At 41.5% G+C, this 20,587-nt stretch overlaps 1 protein-coding gene across 8 annotated transcripts in view; it reads right to left on the reverse strand.

Annotated features, from left to right (window-relative positions):
* LOC126198547 (brachyurin-like) overlaps positions 1–20,587 on the reverse strand; it is a 443,832-nt gene that overhangs the window by 6,818 nt on the left and 416,427 nt on the right. For 3 of the 8 annotated variants that reach the window (XM_049934958.1, XM_049934960.1, XM_049934957.1), the window contains exons 2-4: positions 11,122–11,194; positions 7,406–7,556; positions 2,670–2,836 (exon numbers count right to left, since the gene is read on the reverse strand). The exons of 1 other annotated variant lie outside the window; for it this stretch is intronic. In XM_049934958.1, coding sequence (XP_049790915.1) covers positions 2,670–2,836; positions 7,406–7,556; positions 11,122–11,194 — 391 coding nt within the window. The remainder of the gene's footprint in view (positions 1–2,669; positions 2,837–7,405; positions 7,557–11,121; positions 11,195–20,587) is intronic. 4 more of the 8 variants (XM_049934961.1, XM_049934959.1, XM_049934964.1 and 1 more) reach the window with 2 other exon arrangements.

Here is a 20,587-nt window from a genome sequence, read left to right on the forward strand (position 1 = left end):
CTTGTCTCACATTGCAGCACACCTCCCAAAGGAGATTAACAGCAGCAACGACTCTCCTTGTGACAATGGACGGCAAGGGAAGAAAAACATGTGATCTATACTAGTTATACACTGAGGTGGCAAAAGTCATGGGACGGAGGTATGTACACACACAGATGGCGGTACTATCACGTACACAATATTCAAAAGGGCAGGCGATGCTCGGCGTGATTATGGCCTGACGACGGGAATTAACAGGCCTTGAATGGGAAATGGGGAGCTAGACACATGGGACATTCCATTTCGGAAATCGTTAGGGAATTCAGTATCTCGAGATACACAGCGTCAAGAGTGTGCAAAGAATACCAAATTTCAGGCATTCCTCTCACCACAGGTAACGTAATGGCCGACGGCCTTCTCTTAACGACCGAGAGCAGCGGCATTTGCTTAGTCGTCAGTGCTAACAAACAAGCGACACTGCCTGAAGTAACCTTGGAAATCAGTGTGAGATGTACGACGAACGTATCCGCTAGGACACCGCTGCAGAATTTGGCGTTAATGGGATGTAGTAGCAAACGACCGACTTGAACGCCTTTACTAACAGCATGACATCACCTACAGCGCTTCTCCTGCACTCGTGGCCGTATCTGTTGGGCCCTAGACGACTGTAAAACCGTTGCCTGGTCAGATGAGCCCCGATTTCAGTTGGTAAGAGCTGGTGGTAGGGTTCGAGTGTGGCGCAGACCCCACGAAGTCATGGGTCCAAGTTAGTTAGTTAGATGGTTATGTGTTCCATTGATTTGTCGCACGATACGGTAGCCGGTATGATGTGGAACCTGTCAAGTGCACAAGAAATGCACATATGTATTGTAAAATATATATATATATATATATATATATATATATATATATATATATATATATATATATATATATATATTACAATGCAGAGTTAAAGATTAATATTTCTATTATTTACCCCATACCCGTAAATGGCACAAAATGCATATACTATATTTATAGATTATATTTATTCCTATTCAAGAATTCATCTATGGTATAGAAGGAGTAGTCAAGGAAAAATGATTTCAATTTATTTTTGAAGTTATTACTGCTGTCTGTCAGACATTTTATTTCATCTGGTAATTTCTCGAAAATTTTTATAGCAGCATATTTTACCCCTTTCTGTGCCAAAGATAGGTTGAGTAAAGGATAGTGTAAGTCTTTCTTTTTTCTGGTATTATTAACGTCACTGTTGTTTTTAAACTGGTCCATGTTGTTGAGAACAAATTTCATTAGTGAGTAAATGTGCTGTGAGGCTGTTGTAAGAATTCCCAATCTTTTAAAAAGATGCCTTCAAGATGTGTGACTATGAACCACACACATTATTCTAACCACTTTCTTTTGAACAGTGAATACTTTTTGTCTAAATGTTGAGTTACCCCAAAATATTATTCCGTATGACATCAGAGAGTGAAAGTATGGAAAGTATGATAGCTTACTAATTTCTATATCCCTAAAATTGACAATTATTCTGATTGCAAAAATTGCTGAACCTAGTCGCTTTAGAAGATCCAAAACATGAATTTTCCAGTTAAGATTCTCATCTATATGTACACCCAAAAACTTAGTATGCTCTACCCTGTCTGCTGACTTCTGTTGATGTGTTATATTTATTGAAGGAACTGTACTTTTTGCAACAGAAAATTGGATGTACTGTGTTTTTTTAAAGTTTAGAGCAAGCCCGTTTGCAGAAAACCAATTAATGACTTTTCCAAAGACCTTATTTGCATAATTTTCAATTGGAGTTTCTTTAAAGTAGTCAATAAGGCGCTGTGCAAGCTGATGGTGTATCCATAATGGTGTCGGCTGTGTTTACAAGGAATCGACTGGGTCTTCTGGTCCAGCTGAACCGAATGATGACTGGAAAATGGTTATGTTCGGCTTCTAGGAGACCATTTGCAGCCATTCATAGACTTCATGTTCCCAAACAACGATGGAATTTTTGTGGATGGGAATGCACCATGTCACCGGGCCACAGTTGTTCGTCAGTAGTTTGAAGAACATTCTGGAAAATTCGAGCGAATGATCTGACCATCCAGATCGCCCGACATGAATTCCGTCGAACGGTTATGAGACTTAATCGAAAGATCAGTTGTTGCACAGCATCATGTACCGGCAACACTTCCGTGTTTAGGGGCACCTATAGAGGCAGCGTGGCTCACTATTTTTGCAGGGGACTTCTAACGACTTGCTAAGTCCATACCACACCGAGTTGGTGCAATATGCCAGGCAAAAGGAGGTCCGTCACTTTACGAGCAGGTATCCCATGACTTTTGCTACCTCAGTGTCTTTTTGTCCGCTGAGATTGCTGTAAAACTGCAGAACATTGTAAGTGAAAACAAATAAGCAAAAATTTGTGTTCTAATTAAGTGTAAAATTAATTTTGTCCAAATGGATTATAACAGGTAAGTCGATGGACAGTGTCCACTAAGATAACGGTCATTCATTCAGTTTTACTAGGCAGAGACTCTCGCTGCAATAGGTCCGCAGTTTAAAGTTATACTGTACAATTAAAACTGCGGACCTCTCGCACCAACTGTCTATGCTATACAATGTACTCGTATAGCGTTGACTGCCGTGCGTCTGAACTGGAGCGCAACGGCACCTGTCACTGTGGGAGGGCTCACCGTTGAAGGAGACGGCGCTGGGCAACTGCACGAGGGCGATGTCGTTGGAGGGCGGGCTAGCGATGTATCTGTTATGCACGATCTTGGTCGTGCTCGAGAGCACCACCTGCTGGGCCTCCTCCTGGCGAACGTACAGAGCGCCCAGGTGAATCTCGAAGAGCGTGCCCCTGCAATACAACACAGAGAGCTTGTCATAAACGCAGTACGCCAGAGGCGGACTAAGCATGGCGGTTGTTCATTCAGTCATTCGTTCGTCATATTCTGTAGATCCAAAAAAGGATAACAGGGGCATACATTAAAAAGGCAGACAAAACAGAGAAACTTAATCAATGCGTTGTATTAACATTAAACCATCACTATACAGTACAACAAGCTCTCGAATACCAGGGCGCTGATTATTCTGTTTCTGGATTATCCGTGCACAGTTCAGCGATTGTCGAAAACCTATAAACGAATTCTGAAGTATCTATGAGGGGCAGTCAAATGAAAACCGAACACCCACCTCAATAGGACCGTGGAATGGTTCCATTCAAAAGTAATCACCGCTCGCATTGAGACATTTATCCCACTGGGAGACGCCACGATCAGTTCCTGTTTCGCAGGATGCAGCCAGCCGCTGAAGGATCCAGAACCTTACCCATTTTTGCACTTCCTCGTCCGACTGAAACTCAAGTCCACGCATGCCTCACCTCATTTCACCAAAGATCTGAAAATCAGACGGCGAAAGATCCAGTTTGCACGGAAGATGTTTCAGTGTTTCGCAACCTAATTGCTGAAGCGTAGCCTTCGTCCAGTTCGCAATGTGAAGGCGGGCGTTATCAGGCAACAGGCTGATCCCATCCGACAGCATTCGAGGGCAAACGGCAAAGCAGAACAGTGGAAACATCCCATATCTCGCCTGCCAAAGAAATCCAAATCTGTTCACACAAGTTACGGTAAGGTGCTGGTGACTTCGCCTTTCGATTGCAGTTACCGTCCGCTCGTCGAGTTCCTCGAGCGTCGAACCACAATCAATGCGCTACGAAGACACTTCGCAGAAACTGCAACGTGCCATAAAGTCAGAACACCCAGGAATGCTGTCGGACAGAATCATCTTGTTGCATGTCAACGGCCGCCCCCACACTGCCATCGGACGAAGACAACGCTTCAGTGATTTGGTTGGGAAACATCACAACATCCTTCGTATAACCCGGATCGTTCACCGTGTGATTTTCACGTCTTTTACGACCTGAAGAAAGACGTGCGTGGACTTTGGCACCAGCCAGACGAGGAAATGCAAGAGTGGTTGCGTTCTACGAAACATGAATTGATCGTCTCTTCTCCCAGTGGGATAGATGCCTTAACGTTTGTGGTAATTATTTTTGAGTGGAACCATTCCAAGGTCCCGCTGTGGTGGGTGTTAGATTTTCATGTGACTCCCCCCTTATATATTACTGACTAACCCGTTTCATGGCTCACAGTTCATCGTTCATGATTCGCAATTTCAGTTGCAGGATGCCTATCTAACTGCTTGCAGAGGCAGCAAAACTTTGATTTTCAATATTTCATGTTATTACTTACTGAATTCAAAAATTTGAAATTTTATCATAATTTTCTCATTAAGAGTTATGATCTTACGTTAAAGATCTGAGACAGTAAGTCAAGTGCTACAAACTGATTCTCTCGAGCCAGGATAGTTCACTATGCGCAAATTACCACGATTATATTTACCCTGCAGTAGAGAATGTGAGCACTTAGTCTTCCAACAAACTTTAGGCACAATTTAAAAGATTTGTAAAATTTTTTCTCCCTGACAGTCCCCGCAAGATTATGAAAGGAAAGGAGTGTATCGCTTACCATACTTCCGCTGTTCTTGCAGTAAGACTTCTGCATCGGTCATGACATTTTACTTTGTTACTTCTTCACTACAAGCTCTTCTCGGAAAATATTTTCCAAGCAGTATCCATCTATACCACTGAATATGCTCGCAAAATTACACCATTATACGAATCATAGATCAGTAGATGCGGGAAAAACTAGCTTTTGCTTCACACTGATGCAAATTATCAAAAGTTCACCGATCCAGTGTTTGATAATGGGAGCACTTAATAATTGCAAAAAAATTTAAACGTAATTTCAAGCCTATTGTAAACTTTTTCTCGCTTATAGCGTTGATGTAAAATATTTAACACGGTCATCAAACGTTTGAAGCTGTTTCATACAAGGGACTTCAATTCTTTAAAGAACCTGGGGTTTACTGGTACTGTTATAATCAGAACTAATATTTGCGTTTAGGATACATCACCAGAAGCTCACGTCCACATCCGATTCTTTAAAGAATCGAACCACCATGAATAAAATAGCATTAATACAGCTGTTTTAAGAAAAGCTAGTTCGTCACATATCTCAATACTTACGTCATCAGTCTCCTGAACTCTTCTGAACTATGCGTCTTATAATGATATAATATTGCATATACGTCCATTGTTATATGTAGATGCTGTCTGCAAAATGTTTGTGAACTGAGTTTGCAATGAAGAAGTAATGAATAAAATCGCCATGCCTGATGAAGTTCTACTGTGTGTTCAGCGAAAATATAGTAAGCGATACAGCTTTTTTCTTTCATTGTTTTGTGGCACGTATCAGCGAGAAAAAGGTTCTTAGAGATTTGGAATTATGTGTAAAATTTATTGGAAGTCACTGAGTGGTCTCATCCTCAAATACTGGATGGCTGTAGTCAGGGTAATTTTCGCGTCTTGAGTTACACTGCCTCAAGATATTAACACAGTTTCTAACTTTAATAGTTGTGATATTCTCTCAAACTTCTAAAACAAGGTTAAACCTCTTAAACATTTGAAATTTCAAACTTCGGTCTATAATTTTAAGGAATACCAACAATCAAATTTTATTGCTCCTGGAAGCTGCTAGTTAGGCTACCTGCAATAAGACCCGTGCACCGTTTTAGACGTTCAGTATTATAGATTACACATGTGACTCACGTTATACCACTGAATGGGATGCGAACCCCAATCTCACCGTCGGGCATCCCTGAAATATTTGTTGTTTCCCATTTCGTCTATAGAAGGTGTTCCAAAACCTTCCCCTGACGGAACACTTTGAGAATCCTGGTACTTTGATGGAGCACTTTGTTTATTTTGAAGGTTAATAAAATTTTAAAAATGAAAAAAACTTGTTTTATTTAGTAATTCTTTCAATTTTAAATCATAACTAATAATGCGGAAATCATAATAAAATTAAAAAGATATAATTACCATCGTCAAAAAAGTCATTTTTTTTTAGTTTTTTTGCGGAGCACTTATTTACTTCCCATGGAACACTGATGTTCCTCAGAACATAGTTTTTTGTGTGAAACTCAACTGTAGAGTACTGTCTGTAAAACCGAATTAGGATTCCACACGCACTTGGCGACTTATTTATTTTCAATTCTTTCAGCTGCTTCTCTACGCCATGGAAGCCTATTATTATGTACTCCATACTGGGGTTTCCTTCGTGGATGAATTCTTAAACGCGATAGTTAAAACTTCCGCTTTCCTTCGCTGTCTTCTATTGCCATACCAGACTGGTAAAGGAGCGAGTGAATAGAAGCCTTCGACCCGCTTAGCGATTTATGTAGGACCAGAATCTTTTCTTGGTTTGTCGGCAAGATCATTTGCTGTACGCCTCGCCCATCGATCTTTTTACAGGGGCATGAATTCCTAACAACTTTTGCCTGTCGTCATTTGTGCGTTCTTTTTCGAATCGAGAGTACAACAGTTTCCCCAGAATCCTATATTATAGCCACAGGATACTACTGTTCTGTGTTTCGTGAATTCCACCGTTTCATATTTATGAACATTTAAAGTTAGTTGTCAATGCTTGCACCACTTAAAAGCTTATCAGTATCAGACTGGACACTTGTGCATTTTTTTTCAGGTAGTACTCTAGCACGGATAACTGGATCATCCATAAAAGTACGAGGTTACCATTAATATTGTTTACCGAATCGTTAACATACAACATGAACAGCATGGGTCCCAAGACACTTCCCAGGGACACTTCTGAAGTTACGTCTATCGATGGTTCTCCATCCAAGATAACATGTTGCATCCTCCCCATCAATAAATCCTCTATCCGTTTAAATTACGTTTGGTATCCTACGTGATCGTACTTTCGCTTCCTCAATTATATTAAATAACTCCTGTTTCTCTCCTATTGGTAGTTAAATATTTGCTTAATTTCTCCGATATTTTCCAAAGAACATTGTCATCTACATCTGTAAATATAGAGTCCCGATCACAATACTTTATTAGTTATGTGAATCCTTAGACCGATCTGCTATTTGCCACGTGCCAGCGTTTTGTGGAAAGCAAACTGGGATGTTGTTATTGATGACCTTCAAGAGTATAAAACACGAATTACTGAAAACTATGCAAATCTTTTGTACACTGGAAATAACATTGTGAACGTGTGTACAATGTTGCGATGTATTTCTAAATATCTCATGTTTTTACCTAATCTTGATCATAATTTCTTCCGTGTTGGTTCATTAAGTTTGTTTCGTTATGTGTTAATGTTTAGGTACCTTAGGATACTCTGAAGGACCAAAACTGTTAGTAAAATAAAAGCAATTCACATAGCAACAGTCAATCTGTCTATAAATTATGGGTTTCCTTAAAAAAAAAAAAAAAAAAGGTACTGGAACAGTTAGTTGCGAACGGCTGTGGCTGGAAGTAATTGTATAGTGATGATACACTCACGGGTCGGCGCAGTGAGCGGCGGTGAGAATCCAGGTGTCACTGATGATGGAGCCACCGCAGAAAGCCTGTCCCTCAGACACAGTGATGATGAGACCAGCCTGGTACGGGAATTGGCCCAGAGTGGCAACCTCGCCGTTGGTGATGCGTCCAGCTGCACGGAAAAGAAATCAAATCACACATCACACATACAGTGCTAACACATCCACATGCTTACAAACTCGTCCTTGGTACGCACTAAAGCTAATGTTTTCTTACAAGGAGAGACCGATCCTGCGACCCAGCTATTTGACAAACTTGAGTATGTTAGTGGGGGGCTCCTGAGAACGTGGCCACGCCACTACTCTTCCAATTACGGTAAAATCAAGGTCAAGCGTCAAGGCGCAGGATCCGTTTCGGGCCACACAGAATCGTTAGAACACTCGGAAATAAGAACATTTTATTTTTAAATATCGCACCCACAATCTAATATTTCCTAGGAAATCAAAGAATTGATGATTGCAGTCCGTTGCAGATTTATTTCGAGAGAAAAGCCCTTGCCAAGGTGGTCGATGGTCAAGTGGTGTAAGGCCCAGTTTCGTACCATAGTACTTTTGGGTTCGATTTGAACTTCTTGAAACTTTTCTACTCGCTGGCAGGAAAATTAACACTGTCGCGAAACTGATATACATTGTTGCATAACATATGCATGGTTAGCGTCTAAATTAAACACCAAGGGAGGTGTTTTAATGAATGTAAATCAATTTCACATTTCATTGCATATAGGTCAGAAAATATGTGGGACCAGGAAAATGGTTTTCGAGCTGTGTTCGTTTCACTAGTTCTGTAAAGAATACTATCCGATGCACGTTGACTATGGTTTCTTTTTTAGAGAGAGAGAGGGCGATAGGGATGGTGACGGGGGGGGGGGGGGGGTATTTCAGTGAAAACTGCAGAATACTTCTGATAAATTTTTCGTCGCTTTCCCTAAAAACAACCACATTTAGTGCAGAACTAAACCCAGAAAAAAAAAGAAAACATCTGCACCAAGGACAAAACATATCGTCGAAGTTCGTAGGCCTGCGTGTTTCTTCTCTTCTTTCTTGTCAGAATATATTTCTTTTGGGGGGTGAATGGAGGGCCTAATTTAGAAATTTTGCGATAGCCTTCATTCACTTGCCAAAGGGTAAAAACACGTCTACATGGTTATCAATATCTTTTGTCCTCTATACAGGGTGGTCCATTGATAGTGACCGGGCCAAATATCTCACGAAATAAGCATCAAACGAAAAAAACTACAAAGAACGAAACTCGTCTAGCTTAAGGGGGAAACCAGATGGTGCACACCAGTAGCAGACAAATTGCGCGAGAATCGGGAATCTCAAAAACGTCGGTGTTGTGAATGCTACATCAACATCGATTGCACCCGTACCATATTTCTATGCAGCAGGAATTGCATGGCGACGACTTTGAACGTCGTGTAACATGAACCATAGTTTCAGATATATTACAGTTCTAAAACAGAAATGTGTATAAGTTTATAAACATCACAGTCTAATGTTAAATGCCTGTATGTAATGCCTTTTGTGGTTCCGCCCACTGTACTAACACTATATGATGTATTTATTTAATCAAGTAATAGAAGTTATTGCTTTGGCAGAAAAATGGAAAGTTGAAAGTAGGCACACATCATAAACTTCTGCTTATTAAAGTATGCTGCAGTATTGATCCGTTAGAAGTAACTGCACTGTGCCGCAAATACGTCTTCCTACATTTCCTGTTAGACAGTTAGTTACGTGTTCCATTGATCAATCTCACGGTAACCGTTATCATCTGGAACGTGTCAAGTGCATAAGAAATACACACACCAATCAAGGTTTTTTTTTTAAGCTTAAAATTTTTATTATATGCCCCATCTGGCACAAGATGCATATATTATACCTATAGATTTATGTATTCCTATTCAAGAATTCATCTATGGTACAGAAGAAGTTGTCAAGGAGATATGATTTCAGTTTATTTTTAAAACCATTACTGCTCTCTGTCAGACATTTTATTTCTTGTGGTAATTTATCGAAAAGTTTTACAGCAGCATACTTTACCCCTTTCTGTGCCAAACAGGTTAAGTAGAGGATAGTGTAAGTCTTTCTTTCTTCTGGTATTATAACCATGAATGTCACTGTTGTTTTCAGACTGGTCCGTGTTGTTGAGAACAAATTTTATTACCTAGTAAATTTACTGTGGGGCTGTTGTAACAATTCCTTAACTTTTAAACAGATTCCTAAAAGACGTGCGACTAAGAGCCGCACACATTATTCTAACCACTTTCTTTTGAGCAATGAATACATTTTGCCTAAGTTTATGACATCAGAGAGTGAAAGTATGCAAAGTATGTTAGCTTGCTAATTTCTATATCCTCAAAATTAGCAATTATTCTGATTGCAAAAGTTACTGAATCTAGTCGCTTCAGGAGATCCAAAATATGAATTTTCCAATTAAGATTCTCATCCATATGTACACCCAAAAACTTAGTACGCTCTACCCTGCCTACTGACTTCTGTTGATGTTTTATATCTATTAAAGGAATTGGACTCCTTGCACTAGAAATTTGGATGTACTGTGTTTTTTCAAGGTTCAGAACAAGCCCATTCGCATAAAACCAATCTATAACTTTTCCAAAGACATTATTTTTATCATTTTTTACTGGATTAACAATGATGCTTGTATCATCAGCAAACAGTGTCAGTTTAGTTTCTTGTTTCAGATAAGAAAGGAGGTCATTCACATACATCAAGTACGGAAGGGTACCGATGATCGAACCCTGTGGAGCACCTAATGTAATTTCACCCCAATTAGATGAAGTGGGAAACTTCCTTAAATCACTTAAACCGTATAAAGAAACATTTTTCTTCATGTTCTGTAGATATGACTTAAACGACTCGTATTATATTCCATTTATATCACAGAATTGTAATTTCTGTAATATAATGTCTGGTTCACACAATCGAACGCTTTGGATAAGTAACAGAAAATACCTATTGGTGACATTTTACTAGTTAAAGACTATTATGTTGGCAGTGAAATTGTATATTGCTGTCTCATTGGAACAGCATTTTTGAAATCCACACAGTGATTTACTAAATATCCCGTTACTGTTGAGATCGGTAACCACTCTTGAGTATTCTCGACGATTTTTGAAAATGCTGTAAAGAAGGATACTGGCCGGTAATTTTTGACACCTGTCTGTAGACTTCAACATTTAGCCCTGTTACCCATAGCTGTTCGAACAGGGCACTGATGGGGGAAGCTGGAGCGCTTAGCTGACTTGACTCTGCTGCCACAGCGCAAATGTCGGCCAGGGCTGTACTGAATCACGTTTGTTAACCTTGGATGCGGCTTTGCTGTGGGTCTATCTCATTAGCCAGCCCTTCAATTGTTATGCACGTCAAATAGTGGTTCTGTCCCATTTTTCTACTGAAACAAAGATTGTCTAATGTGAAGCCAATTTGGATGACGCATCGTCTTTAAAAGATATGCTGGCATCGTACTAGCACCGACCTCAGTTCAAACCGTGGTCTTACTCCCCTGCTTGCTGCATACAGTTTTGTGAAGTGGTAGAAGTATATGTCATGGACTATGAGCAAGTGAACAATCTCGTCTCCGTTTCAGAAAGTCTTTCGTCTTCCCCCAGTATCAGGTGCGAGTTTACAATCTAGTGTAACACAGTGTTCTGTACTTACCACCCTTGAGGACTTTGACGGGCACTGAAACGTGCTGCCTCATAGGCTTGACGTCACTCCAGTTCACCGCAGCCTGAAAGAGACAAGAAGACGTCGATCAGTGTTGGCAGTTTGTATGAAAAAAGTGCTTTGATAACAATAAGCAGCACAAAATAATATGACACAGGGTGAATACAGCTAAGTGATAAACACGTAGGACTATTCTTAATATGTAGATTGGGCCATAAGGAATGGCCACACCTGATAATATTCAGACTAGACGACATTAGAAGCAAAATTATCTATGTGAATAAGGTTTCGCAACATTCCAGAAGTGTTTATATGAGAACAACTGTATGAACACAACGTTCTTTACACTGAAGGAGCGAGAGAGGTGGTGCCGTGATGAGGCACCAGATCAGCATTCGCGAAGACGGCCTTTCAAATACTCGTCTATTCATACAGATTTAGGCTTTCAATAGCATCCAGAAATGGCTTAAGCCAACTACTAGAATGGTGGCTTTGGAAAGGATTCGGCTGATTTACTTCCTCAACGTGAGCTTGTACTGCCGGCCTCTGTGGACGAGCGGTTCTAGGCGCTTCAGTCCGGAACCGCGCTGCTGCTACGGTCGCAGGTTCGAATCCTGCCTCGGGCATGGATGTGTGTGTTGTCCTTAGGTTAGTTAGGTTTAAGTGGTTCTAAGTTCTAGGGGACTGATGGCCTCAGATGTTAAGTCCCATAGTGCTTAGAGCCATTTGAACCATTTTGAACAAGCTTGTACTCTGTCACCGACTTCATCGTCGACGGGGATTAAATCCTAATCTTCCCTGTTTCTTTAACTAACAACATCCGGTTCGTTTTCGACGTACACTATCTGTCCCAAAGTATCTATACACATTTTAGTGGACATTAATATGGGCTGTGTGCACCCTTCGCCTTTATGAAGGCTCAGACTCTGCATGGCACCCGAATCTTCCTCAGGAGCTGAAACCAGAGAAGGTAGTGATCTTGGACCCTGGGATCTGGAGCGAAGTCGACGTCGTAACTCATTTCAAAGGTTTTCTACTGGGTTCGGGTTCGGATTGTGGGCAGGCGAGTCCATTTCAGAAATGTTATTGTCCACAAACTATTGACTCGCAGATGCTGCTTTACGAAAGGGACCATTACATTTACATATATATTTCGCAAGCCACCATACGGTGCATGTCGAGGGATAAGTTATATCACTACTAATCATTTCCCTTCCAGTTCCACTCGCAAACAGAGAGGGGGAAAACGACCGACTACATGCTTCCGTACGAGCCCTAATTTCCCTTATCTTCGTGGTTCTTACGCGAAGCGTACGATGGCGGCAGTACGACCATTCTGCAGTCAGCTTCAAATGCCGGTTGTCTAAATTTTCTCAATAGCATTTCTCGAAAAGAGCGTCATCTTCCCTCCATGGATCCCCATTCCAGTTCCCAAAGCACCTTTGTAAACTTGCGTGCTGATCGAACCTACCAGAACCAATCTACAAGTAGCACCTCACTACTGAATAGCTTTGATCTCTTCCTTCGATCCGATCTCGTGGGGATACTAAACACTCGAACGGATCGCACTAGTGTACCATACTCGGTCTCCTTTACACATGAGCCACACTCTCCTAAAACTCTCACAATAAATCGTAGGCAACCATTTTCCACTACAATCCATCCATGCTCGTTACATTTCATATCACTTTGCAACGTTACGCCTAGATATTTTTTCGACGTGACTATGTCAAGTAACACATTAATTATGCTGTATTCGATTATTTTTCCTGTTCACCTGCATTAACCTCCATTTTCCTACATTAAGAGGTAGCTGCCATTCGTAACCCGAAATAAAATTTTGATTTCAGTGGTCTTATATCCTCCTACAGTCACTGAAGGACGACGTCTTCCCATACATCACCAGGAAACAGCAGGAGATTGCTGCTCACACTGTCCCTCAGACCATTATATATATAGAGAATAACGGCAGTCCTACCACACTTCCGTGCGACACTCCAGACGATGCCTTTGTCTCTGGGTCCTATAACTTAAGAAATCTTCAAGCCACTGACATACCTGGAAACCTATTCAGTACTGTCATCCTGATACAGTCACCGCCTCCGAATTGCTCTTCTACTGTACACAGTACACAGTGGTGTAAAATGTCTTCATATCTTTCCGCAATTAGCGTTTTCTTAAGCGAAAGACGACGCTCCTACCTAAAACGCGAAAAACACCCTCGTACCGCCATTCTGTAACACCATCTTTACCGTTCTCGAAGGATCCCGCAAACTCAAACCCTTCCATCGGATTACCACAGCGTACAGCATGATTCATCACTCCAAATCCCTCGTTTCGAGCCATCCACTGTCCAGTGATGACGCTCTTTACATCATCTTAGGCATCGCTTACCATTGAGTACAGAAATGTGTGGCTTCTGAGGAACTGCTCGACCATTCGTCCTCATTACTTGTAGCTCCTTGCACACATTTTGCTGTCTGGACTACTGGTAGTACATTAGTCCACGAATGATTCCTTCCGCTGATGTCATGTGGTTTTTTGTAACCACTCTCTGCAGTGCTCGACGGTCCCAGTCCATGAGTACATGAGGCCTACCTAGTCGTCCATAGGCGTTTCCGCTTCACAGTCACGTCGGCAAAAGTCTACTTGGGCAGTTTCAGAACGGTCGAAATGTCCCTGATGAAACTTTTCCTGGGATAACATCCAGTGACTAGTCCACGTTCGAACCTACTGAGCTCTCCTGACCGACTCAGTGTGCTGTTACTGTTTCTCTACTGACAACAGAATTGTATTGTATTGTATGTTAACCGGGGACCTAGAAACGACGGAGATGCTCCGTCATCGCCGCAGCCGCAGTGGTCCACAAACCCACGACGACTACCGAGGCCGACTTCATCCCTCCGCCACCCTACACCGAACCACTCTTTCAGGGTTGTTGTGCGGTTCGGCCCCCGGTGCGCCCCCCCCCCCCCCCCCCTCCAAATGGCTCTGAGCACTATGGGACTCAACTGCTGAGGTCATTAGTCCCCTAGAACTTAGAACTAGTTAAACCTAACTAACCTAAGGACATCACAAACATCCATGCCCGAGGCAGGATTCGAACCTGCGACCGTAGCGGTCTTGCGGTTCCAGACTGCAGCGCCTTTAACCGCACGGCCACTTCGGCCGGCCCCCCCCCCCCCCCTCCCCAGGGAACGTCTCACACCAGACGAATGTAACCCCTATGTTTGCGTGGTAGAGTAATAGTGGTGTACGCGTACGTGAAGAACTTGTTTGCTCAGCAATTTATTTATTTATTTATTTATTGTTCCGTGGGACCAAATTAAGGAGAAGTCTCCATGGTCATGGAACGAGTCAATACATGAAATTATAACACGATATTAGAAACAGATAAAATGAAATATAAAAAAACATATTCAGGTGACAAGTCGTAAATTTAAATAAAGAAAATCAACAATGTAACACCGGAATTTGCTTAATTTTTTAGCTCTTCCAGGAACTCCTCGACAGAATAGAAGGAGTGAGCGATGAGGAAACTCTTCAGTTTAGACTTAAAAGTGTTTGGGGTACTGCTAAGATTTTTGAGTTCTTGTGGTAGCTTATTGAAAATGGATGCAGCAGAATACTGCACTCCTTTCTGCACAAGAGTCAAGGAAGTGCATTCCACATGCAGATTGGATTTCTACCTGGTATTAACTGAGTGAAAGCTGCTAACTCTTGGGAATAGGCTAATATTGCTAACAACAAACGACATTAAAGAAAATATATACTGTGAGGGCAATGTCAGAATTCCCAGACTATTGAATAGGGGTCGACAAGAGGTTCTCGAACTTACACCACATATAGCTCGAACAGCTCGTTTTTGAGCCAAAAATATCCTTTTTGAATCAGAAGAATTACCCCAAAAAATAATACCATACGACATAAGCGTATGGAAATATGCGAAGTAGACTACTTTTCGTTTTGAAGTGTCACTTATTTCAGATACTGTTCTAATGGTAAATAAAGCGGCATTTAGTTTCTGAACAAGATCCTGAACATGGGCTTTCCACAACAGCTTACTATCTATCCGAACTCCTAGGAACTTGAACTGTTCCGTCTCGCTTATAATATGCCCATTCTGTCTGATCAAAATATCGGTTCTTGTTGAATTGTGTGTTAGAAACTGTAAAAACTGAGTCTTACTGTGATTTAGTATCAAATTATTTTCCACAAGCCACGAACTTATTTTATGAACTACGTTATTTGATACTGTTTCAATATTACACACAAGATCCTTCGCTATCAAGCTGGTGTCATCAGCAAACAGAAATATTTTTGAATCACCTGTAATACTAGAAGGCATATCATTTATATAAATAAGAAACAGCAGTGACCCCAGCACCAGCCCTTGGGGAACGCCTCACTTAACAGTGCCCCATTGGGACTGAACATCACTACCACTCTCAATATTGCAGAGAATTACCTTCTGCTTTCTGTTCTTAAGGTAAGAGGCGAACCAATTGTAAGCTACTCCCCTTACTCCATAATGGTCCAACTTCTGCAGTAACATTTTGTGGTCAACACAGTCAAAAGCCTTCGTTAAATCAAAGAAAACACCTAGCGTTCGCAACCTTTTATTTAATCCGTCCAAAACCTCACAGAGAGAAGAGAATATAGCATTTTCAGTTGTTAAACCAATTCTAAAACCAAACTGAACATTTGACAGCAAATTATGTGAATTTAAATGCTCCAGTAACCTTGCATATACAACCTTCTCGATAACTTTAGCAAACACCGATGGCATAGAAATAGGTCTATAATTGTCAACATTATCCCTGTCTTCCTTTTTATAAAGTGGCTTCACTACCGAGTACTTTAATCGGTCAGAAAACCGACCACTCCTAAAGGAAAAGTTACATATATGGCTAAGTACTGGGCTAACATACATAGAACAATACTTCAGTATTCTGCTAGATACCCCGTCATATCCATGAGAGTTCTTGGTCTTTAGTGATTTAATTATTAACTGAATCTCCCTCTTGTCGGTATCATGGAGGAGCATTTCAGGTAACAGTCTCGGAACACTTTTTTCTAAGAGCGCCATATGATTCCCTGTTGGGACTTGGTTTCTATTTAGTTCACCTGCTATATTCAGAAAGTGATTATTAAATACTGTACATATATGCGACTTATCAGTAACACGGACATTCCCACTACGCACTGATTCTATATCCTCGACCTGTCTCTGCAGACCAGCCACTTCCTTGACGACTGACCATACGGTTTTAATTTTATCCTGAGAGTTAGCTATTCTATCTGCATACCACATACTTTTTGCCTTCCTAATAACATTTTTAAGCACCTTACAATACTGTTTGTAATGGGCTGCTGCATTTAGATTTTGACTGTTTCTAACGTTTTGATGTAATTGCCACTTTGTTATACAAGATATTCTTATCCCTCTAGTCAGCCAACCAGGCTGCCTGTTTGTGCTAGTACCCTGTTTTGAACGTTCTAACGGAAGGCAACTTTCAAAGAGCACGAGAAAAGTCTTGAGAAAAGCATTATATTTATCGTCTACTGTATCAGCGCTATAAACATCTTGCCACTCTTGTTCCTTGATAAGGTCTACAAAGGTCTCTACAGCAACTGGATCAGCTTTCCTAAACAGCTGATGACTATGTTTAACACGTGTTGCAGCACAAAAATCTTTTAGAGTTATAGTGTAGTTTAGGCGGAATAAGGGGATACACGTAACGTGTATCCACAGGACATGTGGCCTGTAATTGAAGAAGTGTCATGATGATCTCTCCATTGGCAAAAGATTTCGCAATAGTCCCCCATTCGGATCTCCGGGAGGGGACTGCCAAGGGGGAGGTTACCATGAGAAAAAGATTGAATAATCAAAGAAAGGATAACGTTCTACGAGTCGGGGCGTGGAATGTCAGAAGCTTGAACGTGGTAGGGAAACTAGAAAATCTGAAAAGGGAAATGCAAAGGCTCAATCTAGATATAGTAGGGGTCAGTGGAGTGAAGTGGAAGGAAGACAAGGATTTCTGGTCAGATGAGTATCGGGTAATATCAACAGCAGCAGAAAATGGTATAACAGGTGTAGGATTCGTTATGAATTGGAAGGTAGGGCAGAGGGTGTGTTACTGTGAACAGTTCAGTGACCGGGTTGTTCTAATCAGAATCGACAGCAGACCAACACCGATAACGATAGTTCATGTATACATTCCGACGTCGCAAGCTGAAGATGAACAGATAGAGAAAGTGTATGAGGATATTGAAAGGGTAATGCAGTATGTAATGGGGGACGAAAATCTAATAGTCATGGGCGACTGGAATGCAGTTGTAGGGGAAAGAGTAGAAGAAAAGGTTACAGGAGAATATGGGCTTGGGACAAGGAATGTAAGAGGAGAAAGACTAATTGAGTTCTGTAACAAGTTTCAGCTAGTTATAGCGAATACCCTGCTCAAGAATCACAAGAGGAGGAGGTATACTTGAAAAGGCTGGGAGATACGGGAAGATTTCAATTAGATTACATCATGGTCAGACAGGGATTCCGAAATCAGATACTGGATTGTAAGGCATACCCAGGAGCAGATATAGACTCAGATCACAATATAGTAGTGATGAAGAGTAGGCTGAAGTTCAAGACATTAGTCAGGAAGAATCAATACGCAAAGAAGTGGGATACGGAAGTACTAAGGAATGACGAGATACGTTTGAAGTTCTCTAACGCTATAGATACAGCAATAAGGAATAGCGCAGTAGGCAGTACAATTGAAGAGGAATGGACATCTCTAAAAAGGGCTATCACACAAGTTGGGAAGGAAAACATAGGTACAAAGAAGGTAGCTGCGAAGAAACCATGGATAACAGAAGAAATACTTCAGTTGATTGATGAAAGGAGGAAGTACCAACATGTTCCGGGAAAATCAGGAATACAGAAATGCAAGTCGCTGAGGAATGAAATATATAGGAAGTGCAGGGAAGCTAAGACGAAATGGCTGCAGGAAAAATGTGAAGACATCGAAAAAGATATGATTGTCGGAAGGACAGACTCAGTATACAGGGAAGTCAAAACAACCTTTGGTGACATTAAAAGCAACGGTGGTAACATTAAGAGTGCAACGGGAATTCCACTGTTAAATGCAGAGGAGAGAGCAGATAGGTGGAAAGAATACATTGAAAGCCTCTATGAGGGTGAAGATTTGTCTGATGTGATAGAAGAAGAAACAGGAGTCGATTTAGAAGAGACAGGGGATCCAGATTAGAATCGGAATTTAAAAGAGCTTTGGAAGACTTACGGTCAAATAAGGCAGAAGGGATAGATAACATTCCATCAGAATTTCTAAAATCATTGGGGGAAGTGGCAACAAAACGACTATTAACGTTGGTGTGTAGAATATATGAGTCTGGCGACATACCATCTGACTTTCGGAAAAGCATCATCCACAGAATTCCGAAGACGGCAAGACCTGACAAGTGCGAGAATTATCGCACAATCAGCTCAACAGCTCATGCATCGAAGCTGCTTACAAGAATAATATACAGAAGAATGGAAAAGAAAATTGAGAATGCGCTAGGTGACGATCAGTTTGGCTTTAGGAAAAGTAAAGGGACGAGAGAGGCAATTCTGAGGTTACGGCTAATAATGGAAGCAAGACTAAAGAAATATCAGGACACTTTCATAGGATTTGTTGACCTGGAAAAAGCGGTCGACAATATAAAATGGTGCAAGCTGTTCGAGATTCTGAAAAAAGTAGGGGTAAGCTATAGGGAGAGACGGGTCATATACAATATGTATAGCAGCCAAGAGGGAATAATAAGAGTGTACGATCAAGAACGAAGTGCTCGTATTAAGAAGGGTGTAAGACAAGGCTGTAGCCTTTCGCCCCTACTCTTCAATCTGTACATCGAGGAAGCAATGATGGAAATAAAAGAAAGGTTCAGGAGTGGAATTAAAATACAAGGTGAAAGGATATCAATGATACGATTCGCTGATGACATTGCTATCCTGAGTGAAAGTGAAGAAGAATTAAATGATCTGCTGAACGGAATGAACAGTCTAATGAGTATACAGTATGGTTTGAGAGTAAATCGGAGAAAGGCGAAGGTAATGAGAAGTAGTAGAAATGAGAACAGCGAGAAACTTAACATCAGGATTGATGGTCACGAAGTCAATGAAGTTAAGGAATAACCAATGACGGACGGAGCACGGAGGACATCAAAAGCAGACTCGCTATGGCAAAAAAGGCATTTCTGGCCAAGAGAAGTCTACTAATATCAAATACCGGCCTTAATTTGAGGAAGAAATTTCTGAGGATGTACGTCTGGAGTACAGCATTGTATGGTAGTGAATCATGGGCTGTGGGAAAACTGGAACAAAAGAGAATCGAAGCATTTGAGATGTGGTGCTATAGACGAATGTTGAAAATTAGGTGGACTGATAAGGTAAGGAATGAGGAGGTTCTACGCAGAATCGGAGAGGAAAGGAATATGTGGAAAACACTGATAAGGAGAAGGGACAGGATGATAGGACATCTGCTAAGACATGAGGGAATGACTTCCATGGTACTAGAGGGAGCTGTAGAGGGCAAAAACTGTAGAGGAAGACAGAGATTGGAATACATCAAGCAAATAATTGAGGACGTAGGTTGCAAGTGCTACTCTGAGATGAAGAGGTTAGCACAGGAAAGGAATTCGTGGCGGGCCGCATCAAACCAGTCAGTAGACTGATGACCAAAAAAAAGGGGAACCAGCCCGCATTCGCCAAGGCAGATGGAAAACCGCCTAAAAACCATCCATAGACTGCCGGCCGGGGTGGCCGAGCTGTTCTAGGCGCTACAGTGTGGAACCGCGCGACCGCTACGGTCGCAGTTTCGGATCCTACCTCGGGCATGGATGTGTGTGATGTCCTTAGGTTAGTTAGGTTTAAGTACTTCTAAGTTCTAGGGGATTGATTACCTCAGAAGTTAAGTCCCATAGTGCTCAGAGCCATTTGAGCCAACCATAGACTGGCCGGCTCACGGGACCTCGACACAAGTCCGACGGGCGGATTCGTGCAGGGCACTAGGCGCTCCTTCCAATCCGGAAAGCCGTGCGTTACATCGCTCGGCTAACCGGGCGGGCTGTCAACGGAATACTCCCTGCTTCGTTTCACACTTTATGATCCGCCTCTCTAGACATCTTGTGCTCAGTTCCGCCTGCGTAGGCGTGTCCGGATACTTTTGATAAGATAGTTAAGGGCGGATGAATACGGAGATGTAACGTAACAGATATTTGCTACTGAGGCTTGGCCAAAAGTAGCCGAAACGCACGTGTAAACAAAATACACAAGATTTATTTTCTTAGTAGGTAACAAGTTGAAGGTACCGTGTTTGTACGGCAAAATAGATCTTATAGCAGCTTTCAACTACAGAGTTGATGACACGTTTTTGTTTCTTACAGCTACCGGTTACCACCA

This window comes from Schistocerca nitens, chromosome 8 (genome assembly GCF_023898315.1).
Source record: "Schistocerca nitens isolate TAMUIC-IGC-003100 chromosome 8, iqSchNite1.1, whole genome shotgun sequence".
NCBI lineage: Eukaryota > Metazoa > Arthropoda > Insecta > Orthoptera > Acrididae > Schistocerca > Schistocerca nitens.